Source organism: Arachis hypogaea, chromosome 17, assembly GCF_003086295.3.
Source record: "Arachis hypogaea cultivar Tifrunner chromosome 17, arahy.Tifrunner.gnm2.J5K5, whole genome shotgun sequence".
Taxonomy (NCBI): Eukaryota; Viridiplantae; Streptophyta; class Magnoliopsida; order Fabales; family Fabaceae; genus Arachis; species Arachis hypogaea.
In genome coordinates this window covers 42,838,188-42,848,271 of record NC_092052.1, presented here as the reverse complement: position 1 = coordinate 42,848,271, position 10,084 = coordinate 42,838,188, and the positions used below count along the sequence as shown (strand labels likewise).

Here is a 10,084-nt window from a genome sequence, read left to right as displayed (position 1 = left end):
AGCTGACAAAGTAATTCGAACCATCCTGGTTCGAATTAAACCAACCATAATTCGAGAAAAAATTAATAATTTAAAAATTAAAAAATATATATATTTTTATTTCATACGTTAAAAAAAAGCTAACAAAATATTTAATTACGAGACTTCTTTAAAATATTAATGAGCTATCAATTTGAATTCCATACAATACTTTTCTGTCCATTTTTAATAGTTCATGAATATTTTTTAATAAATTTTTTTAAATTATACTACAAAAAATATTTTATCCTATGCAAAACAATTTAAAAAAAATGGCTTAAAAATGTTAGGAGTACTATAAAAATTTGTAATGTTATAATAACTTAGGTAAATACATGCATGTACTCAAATTTTAAATAAAATACTCTACATAGTCAATAATAATTTAAAAATGAAAGAAAATATTTTATTCCATACAAAATAATTAAAAAATATATTTTATTCTATACAAAATAATTTTAAAAAATGGCTTAAAAGATGTTATGAGTACTATAAAAGTTTGTAATATTCTAGTGATTTAGGTAAATACATGATAAAAATATTTTTTCTTTAATTTCTAAATTATTAGTGACTATGTGGAGTATTTCTTTAATGTCCTAAGTCATTAGGACATTACAAATTTTTATATTACTTCTAACATCCTTTAAGCCATTTTTTAAATTATTTTGCATAGAATAAAATATTTTTTTGTGGTATAATTTAAATAAATTTATTAAAAAATATTCATGAACTATCAAGAATGGGCAGAAGAGTATTGTATAGAATTCGAATTGCTCACCATATAATTTGAATCAGAGTAATTCAAACTTCCCTATGCGTAATTCGAATCATGTAATATCTCACCATATAATTTAAATAATTTTATTAAAAAATTATCATGAATATTTTTTAATAAATTTATTTAAATTATACCACAAAAAAATATTTTATTCTATGCAAAATAATTTAAAAAATGGCTTAAAAACTGTTAGAAGTACTATAGAAATTTGTAATGTCCTAATGACTTAGGACATTAAAGAAATACTTCACATAGTCACTAATAATTTAGAAATTAAAGAAAAAATATTTTTATCATGTATTTACCTAAATCACTAGAATATTACAAACTTTTATAGTACTCATAACATCTTTTAAGCCATTTTTTAAAATTATTTTGTATAGAATAAAATATATTTTTTAATTATTTTGTATGGAATAAAATATTTTTTTTCATTTCTAAATTATTATTGACTATGTAGAGTATTTTATTTAAAATTTGAGTACATACATGTATTTACCTAAGTTATTATAACATTACAAATTTTTATAGTACTCCTAACATTTTTAAGCCATTTTTTTTAAATTGTTTTGCATAGGATAAAATATTTTTTGTAGTATAATTTAAAAAAATTTATTAAAAAATATTCATGAATTATTAAAAATGGACAGAAAAGTATTGTATGGAATTCAAATTGATAGCTCATTAATATTTTAAAGAAGTCTCGTAATTAAATATTTTGTTAGCTTTTTTTAACGTATGAAATAAAAATATATATTTTTTAATTTTTAAATTATTAATTTTTTTAATAAATTTTTTAATAATTTTTTTTAATAAATTATTAATTTTTTCTCGAATTATGGTTGGTTTAATTCGAACCAGGATGGTTCGAATTACTTTGTCAGCTTTCTCTCTATAATTCGAACCACCCTGGTTCGAATTATATGCACTTGAAGTTCGAACCATCTTGGTTCGATTTATTAACAACAGTCAACATGTAATTCGAACTGTACTGGTTCGAATTACTAACAAATGCAGTTCGAACCACGTTGGTTCGATTTATATTAATATACGTTCTGGCGCATTACTGAAACCATTTCCAGTTTGACTTATATACGTAAATTCTAGATGGCATTGGCTTATAATGGTTTTTTGCCCTATAAAGATTTTGGAACAAACTTTGGAGTTTTTAGTTATGGCCTTAGATGTTTGACCACATATCAATTAGTATAAGGACTCCCATAGAAATCAATAAAAAAATAACTTTTTTAGAGTATAATTAGTTGGATACGGGATAAAAAAAAGTTATAATTTTCAAAGATGAGTTTACATATAAACTTTATTCATAAAGAACTTTTACCTCCAATGAAAGCATATCCTTAAGACTTTAAGGTGTAAATTAGACTTGGCATAAGATGCAGTAAAAATTATCTTTTAATATTTAATTTATCAACTATGCTAGCTAACCAACTAGGGTACTAGTCAACTACAGGCAACTAGTATATGGACTGCAAAAGAAGTCCAACAAAAAAATCCACAACCCTAAACTAAGAGTAATCCTAATTTCACTTTCATTCTCATTTACAGTAAAAAAAAAAACCACAAAACCCTATCCCTTCCCCTACGTATCACTGATGTCAGAGAACCTCCTCCCCCAAGTTACTTAGACGTTTAGAGTCACGTTCAGAGTCGCCGTGTCCCGCAGAAGGCGCCTCACTGCGCCGTGCTGCCCCATCACCATCGCCTCCGTTAACTCAGCTGCCCAACACCGTGAACTATGCAAGAAAGGAAAGCTCACATCACAGCATCATCTATCTGCTACACACAGCATTCTTTCTCATTGCGAGGAAACTTTTCACCGCCGCTTGCCTTGACTCGGTTACGCTCTTTTGTTTTTTTTTTTTTTTTTTTTGAATTTTCTCGTTGGAGGGAACATGACTCAAATTTTCATGAGTTTTGGATGTTATTTTGGTAAGAGTTTTGGATGTTATGCTTCCTGTATAAGCGTTATCTTTGCAATAGATTTTGGATGTTTGTTTTGAAAAATTTTTCTATGTTTGCCGTGAAATTTGTTTTGTTGTTTCTTTATTCACGGACATGTGATACTTTCTTCCATGTGTTTCTTAATATATGTTTTTTTAAAGGTTATTGGATGCTTTTTTATGTTAAGCTTTACAAGTATCTCTTATTACTCGTTGAAAATTTTAGTGACAAGAATTCAGATGTTTCTTTTGTTAAACTTGGATGATCATCTTAGACGATTTTAGATTTGTTTTTTTTTTTTTTGTAGTTTTAGATTTTTACTTGCTCAAAATATTAGAAGCTTCATTTTAGTTTTGGATGTTTCTTTCTGGGTTTTTAGTTAGTTTCCTTGACAAGATTTCAAATTCTTTTTGTCAAAATTGGATTATTCTCTTAGACGGTTTCAGATGTTGCTCAATAATGGTTGTAACTTCTTGCACCTACAATCTAATCTAATTAGAATAACTTCATTTAATAAATATCCAACCCATAGCAAAAAAAAACATCGAAGAACCATAACACAAGAAACATCCAACATATATTCGGAAAAACACAAAGAAAAAACAACCAAAAATTAAACATCTAAAAGACGAGCAAACAGAAACATCTGAAATCTAACAACCAATAAACATCCAAAATCATACTAAAAGCGTTCAATATATAACAAAACGAAACATCCAAAATACCGGCTAAATAAACATACGAAAAGATACTACTAGAAAGTATAAAGAAAAAACCCAAAACGTTGAAAAAAAAACTCCTAACATGACCTACAAGAAATATCTGAAATCTAACAAGCAATAAATATTCAAATTCATACTAAAAACATCCAGTATTTAACAAAAGGAAATATCTAAAATGCTTGCTAAATAAACATATGAAAACTGAATATAAAAAACATTCAAACCAACCGAAATGTGAACCATTAGCTAACACAAAGAAAAGACAACCAAAACATTGAAAAAGAACATCCAAAAAAGGATTAAAAAATATATGGAATCAACCAACTAAGAAATATCCAAAATCATACTAAAAATATCCACTATATAACAAAAATATCCAAAATACCTGTTATATAAAGATATGAAATCTCATCCACAAATCATACAGAACCAAATAAATAAGACAACCATAAAAGAATAAAGAAAATAACAACCTAAACTTTTAAAAAAGAACATCCAAACATAACCTAACAGAAAGATTTGTAATCTAACAACTAATAAATATCCAAATCTAGACTAAAAACATACATTATACAATAGAAAAAACATCCAAAATGCGTGCAACCTAAACACATGAAACCTAAAAAAAAACCCACAACTAAAAAAAGACACATCCATAAAAAAAATAAAAAGAAAACTAACATATTGACACAAAAACATTCAAAAAGAACAAAAATAAACATCCAAAACCTAACAACCAATAACTATCCACATTCATATTGAAACGTCCAACATGCTTACAACATAAACATACAAAACCTTATCAAATAAACATCCAAACCCAAACATAAACATTTAAACCAACAAAAAAAATCATCCAAAATTTTAAATATCAGATAACATACACGATCATCATGTTGACGAGGAGCAAGATTAACACCCTCAAACTTGTCTTCAAGAGCAGGATAATTCACAGACAAAACGACTGTATTTGAGTCCCCTACATTAACTGATGAAGCCATGGACGCTACAAAACTGATTGTGATCCAAACACTCAGACCAGAACGCAGGAGAGTTGTGGATTGCACTTAGCGTGGCTAATTTTGAGGGAGAATTGATGCCAACCACTCGTCCATGAGAAAAACTAGTAGTGGGGTGGCACTTCTATGAGCCACGGAATACACAACTTGGCGACAGGAGAGCTCCAAAACGTAGTGGAAAAAGCAAAAACACTGCGAGTTTTACGTTTATGGGAGTTGCAGGAAGGCCGACACATCATGGTTATTGCAGTGACACGATGCAATCCGACAATTAAGTGAGATGCAAAACGGCAACAGAAAATGCTTCCACTACGACTATGAGAAGATAAGTGAGGGAGTGGAAGGACACATATTTTTTTAAGTGTAAAACTAATTTTTTAAAATTTAAAATCAGAATTTTTTAAAAAATTGGCTACTATGTTAATAAGTTGGTTACATATAGAATTTGTTCCTTATATTTTTTCTTAATTTATATGTGATAAATATGTAAGAAAGTAATACTGATGTTTTATCGCACAAGATCGAGGTTCTAAATGAGGAGGAGGATGGTTGGTCGTGCCCACGACAATGTGGTGGTGGAGGCAACGGTAAGATGAGTGTTTATGGTCATATGGTGGAAGATTGGAAAAAAGAAGCTAGAAAAAATTGTGACCATAATAGTAAAGGAGAGTATAATAGACATAAACTTAATAATTTGAAAAAAAATAGTAATTGGTTACCCCTGAAATAATAAATACAAAATTGATCAAAATCAAATGTTAAAGAATAAAAATTGCTTAAAATTACATGTTAAAAATAGTTTTAAGACGTATCAGTATCACTAAATACATAACACATACTTTATGCAAATAAAAAATAAAAAATTACTTAAACCATATTACTATCTATAATCAAAGATTAACTGGTTGTTGACCGATAGGAATATAGGATCCCCATATGAACCATGCATTAAACACTTAGAAAGGAAAAGAAGAAGAATGGCGTGGCCTTTGCCCTTTGCACTGTAGAAAATATATTGCATATCAAAGGAGTGTTCAACGAAACACTGCACAAAGATTCTCTCTTTTGTTTGTTACCAACCATGACTATTGACCACTCACCATATCCACGCCCGTGCCCTTCCCTCTCACATATTCCCCTGTAATAATTCAACGCTGTGGTCCCCACATGCCCCTATCACTCTATCAGGCTATCACCACACCCTTTCTCTCCCCTTTGATAAATAGAAAGACTTTACATTTTCATATATGATATATATATCTCACGGGCATAGGAATCAATCATCCAAATAATAATAACAATAATTAATAAAATATAAATTAATTAAAAAGCATATATTTCACTCTCTCATAATAAATGCGTGCATGCGACGTAACTACACTAGCAAAAGGACAACAATAACACACAATAAAACTTTGAAAATCATACATCCAACCAATACATCAACATATCATCATCCGTTTCTTTTAACAAGTGCTTACACCAATTATGGTTCACAACAACTGAAACCCATAATAATAAATATTAATCAGAAGCATAAAACACAAATATCAGTGTTTCCCACAAGCCATAGTTTACAATACAGTAGAAAATATTGCGAATGAGAGAGAGGAGAGGAGAGAAGGGACCCTCAAACGAGTTGTACCGGTCACCATAAAAAGAGAGAAGGTGCTTTGCCTTGGCTATAGTGATACCATTTTTTATACATTAAAGATCAGAAGGAAAAAAAAAAGGCAAGAACCCACACACAAGGATTGAATGAATGAATGAAACATGACATGGATCCAAAAAGAAGGAGGGAGTGAAGGGTTCTGTTGGGGCCCATAACAGCCAAGACGCGTGCACACTTGTTTTTGGGTCACTTTTTGGAAAATCAACCACCACCACCAAGTCTTCTCAATTCAAAATTACAGCTCATACCCCATGCCACACTCTGAGTGCTACTTTCTCCAACCCCCAAGAAAATGGACTAATAATGATTTCACATTTTCTCCTTCCTTTAATTTTCTTCTTAATATTTTTGCACCATACTGAATTCTCAGATCCCCTCCTCCTTTTAACACACAGAATAACAAATTAGGCAACAGGTAAGACAAGTAGAAGAAAGCCTTTTAATTTGAAGGCTTGGAGTTCTTGACTTCATTCTCTGACTGCATTCGATCTAACAATTAATTCACACTTCAAACTTCAGAACTCTTTTTGCTGAAAGATGTGATCTCACCTTAATGTAGCCAATTTCCATCAGAATCCACTGTTGCCTTGCTTTATTTTGCACACCAGAACTCAAAACGTAACTAATATAGTATATAAATTATAATGTGACAAGTAATCCTGTTAAGAAAAGATTTACTTAGAAGGCATCGAGTCCGAGAGCTCTGGCCTTCATCTTCAAGGATTTCAAGGATCCTATGGCTTCGTCAAGAAGCTCGACAAGTTCCTTGTCCTTCCCACTGGGAATTATGCACTGCAGAATGCTCAGAACCTCTTGTATCTTCTCCTTCCTCATCTTCTTGTTGCCTAACAAGGACCTTATTTCGTCATTTAACCCTTGACTGTTGCTGCCACAGGAGCATCTTGATTCTGCATCGTCTCCCAAGTTTAAGGGTCTGTTCAGATTCAGAGAACTTGCTGTATCCATAACATGCTCATCCGCATGATTTTCTTGGTACAGCTTCCGCTTCTTTGTTTTTCCAGCAGAACTAGCGACTTCTTCTGCAATTTCCCTAATTGGTTCCTGGTTATGATGACTGGTCATTGTACTCGGTGAATGGCCAGTGCTAGTAACTTCATCATCCTCAGTGGAGTAACCCTCGCTATCGGAGTAAAGTAGTGCATTGATTTCTTCTGTATCTTCATGCATCTCACTTTCAGTGTCCGTTCCCCGATTTTCATCATCAACTTTACCGTCTAAAGTTGGTCCAACCACATGGTTCAAATCTCTTCCAAAAGACGGCTCATTCACGTTGTTCAAGTTATTAGAACCATGCAGTTTTGAATTCCAAGAAGCAAGGCACTCGACAGGACTCCCAAGCCGTGAGCTATAAATAAGGGTTGTTTTATCACCTGATTGGTCGATGACCAGGAATTGCTTCTGATGGAAACCAGATTCACCGCCAGGTTTAGTTTCCTCCCTGAAAGTTTTGACACAGCCCGAATGGAGTTTTTCTTCGGCATTTAAGTTTGGGACAGGGTTAGGTGTAAAACTCTGTCGGAAGCGAGGCAAACAATAAAACCAACCATGAGGTGGTGCATTGGAATGTCCTAACTGCAAATGCGGTAGTGCAGAGGATGCATATGTTGGCATTGTCTCATTCCTCGTGGCCATGTTATTGATGCCTGAGTTCACGGCAGCAGATATGCCATTTTGCTTCCCCCCATAAGAATTCAAATTGGGTGACTGCCAATCAAAATGCAGCTGCGGCATCCAAGTTCCGCAGTCTTCTCCCATCACACCAGAACAATCACCTAAAAGGTTTTCAGACATGAATCATGAAACCATCAGCATATATCTATAAACAAATTAGAATTGGAGATCAACAAAATTTCAATCAATAAATGACAAATTAACCAATCCAATATTTACCTTACAACAAAAAATTTCAACGCAAGAACTATTTACTATAAACTTCTTCAACTTTCACCAACAAGAAAAAACAACCAAAACCACCACTCGTAACCCCGAAATTAACGCAAGGCAGAAAAAAACTATTACGTCACCGGCTTGAGGAGATGACGAAAGTATTCAGCCTGCAAAAGAACACCCAAAACAAAAGTATTAACAACATAATTCATAAATTAGGAAAGGGAGAACAAACAATAACTCATATATACCTGGCATTCTCTAAGAGGTTGGAAGCACGCTATAACCCTAACTATAATGGTGGAGCAACCTGCAGTACCATTCTCATGTTTCAATGCCCGAAATCTGGTTTGACTTGCTGCTTGGCACACCATAACTACTTTTTCCCAACCCTTCAACAATATCAGAAGAACACAATGTTCCAGAAGACAATGACAAACAAATTTTACGAAATCTGAAGACTACAAAGCCAGCGAAAACAGGTTTCTGATCTGATCAATTTAATAAGACCAAAGGTGAATGAAATTTAAATTCCTAAAGATTAAGTGCAATACCTACTAGCTAATGAAAACTAATATTCTAAAAAGACAACTAAGAGTAATAATCTAACAGAGATGTCCGAAATCGAGATTGGGCTGTAATGATTCAGCTGATCTGACGGACATAACAAGGGATAACAACAAAGAAAGTGGAACCCATTGAGGTGATTGTAGTAAAGAGAATAATACACTAAGAAGAGTTGAGAAGGGTTATATTTGTAATAATCGCAAGTTACAGAATCACTTTGCAATATAGGTTCAGGGAAATGACTTTGCGGTATACATCAACAGAAAGACTAAGCCACCACCGCATGCTGCTTTGTGTCCCTTATCTTCAAAAGAGAGAAAAAAAATTCCAACACCACACTCCCTTCAGCTAAAAAGAATAGAATCTGTTTGCAAAGATACTGCAAAAAAAAAAACATTTTTCAACATCAGAGATCTAAATAATTGCTTAGATTTACAAATAACAATTAATCTGTATTAACTGAAATCTCAGAAAAAAAACATGATGAATCAATAAAAAGATAGAGAAAAAAATCTTCCTGCCTTTCTTCTTTTTCCCCGTAATCCTATTTGCAAAGACAAAACCTATTTCCACTAATATTGGGGAAAATTTATTTTAAAAAACAAACTAGCATAGAAATTATGTAACTTGCTTGAAAACTATGCATAGAAATTCCTTAAGACAATATCAAACATATAAACGAAATTTATCCCCCAAAAAAGTGTAAGAATAAAAAAGAAATGAAATTTTCCTTGTGATTTCACGGTATAAAATTAAGATTCAACTGCAGAATTGAAGCTCTAGCACCCTAACGCAATTTCAAAATAAATAAATTATCGTACAACCGACAAGGAAATTTCAAAAAAAAAAAAAAAAACACAAACATGTATACAAAGAAAAGAACTCCAAAAAACATGAGATTCATTAGAGAAAATTTTTAAAAAGAAAAAAGAGAAAAAGAACAACGGAATCAAGGGTAGAGAAAGAAGAACTTACGAGGAAAACTAAAAATTAGATAGATGTGAATCCGAATCGGAAAAGGAGCAAGTGTTGTTGAAGTGCAAGAGAAAGAGAGAGAAGAAGCGTGAGTTGGGAACAGTCAAAGTGGAAAGTGGAAACTGTGTGTAACCAAGAAGATGGAACGGAGCTTCAATTATATAGAGCATGCATTGACACATATGCCCTTGAGCGAAGTCGACCAAATAATAATAGTTTAGGATTATCTGCTTACTTAATTAATATTTAGATTAAGGAAACTAAATATGCTAACTGTGAAGTGTGAAGAATTCTGAAACTAGCCTTGTGTGATTTAAGGAGGTAGCTTTCTGGACTCATGCAACATCACTTGTTCAAGTATGGGAAATACATATTATGGTCTTTATGTTGCTTATCATAGAGGATTAACAAAGATAATTTTGAAAGCTGATTTTAAATAAAATTCATTGCTTCAATTTGATCT

At 32.0% G+C, this 10,084-nt stretch overlaps 1 protein-coding gene across 1 annotated transcript; it reads right to left on the bottom strand.

The window, feature by feature from the left end:
• Positions 1 to 5,913: 5,913 nt before the first annotated feature.
• On the bottom strand, positions 5,914 to 10,084 carry LOC112764509 (transcription factor bHLH143). Its single transcript, XM_025810156.3, has 4 exons — positions 9,622 to 10,084; positions 8,331 to 9,025; positions 8,083 to 8,246; positions 5,914 to 7,964 (listed from the first exon to the last, which is right to left on the bottom strand). Exon 4 carries the CDS (start codon positions 7,945 to 7,947, stop codon positions 6,850 to 6,852), a length of 1,098 nt encoding a protein of 365 aa, XP_025665941.1. The 5' UTR covers positions 7,948 to 7,964; positions 8,083 to 8,246; positions 8,331 to 9,025; positions 9,622 to 10,084; the 3' UTR covers positions 5,914 to 6,849.

Coding starts and splice junctions, on each gene's coding strand:
- LOC112764509 (XM_025810156.3), bottom strand. CDS start 7,947: ATGGGAGAAGACTGCGGAACTTGGATGCCGCAGCTGCATTTTGATTGG.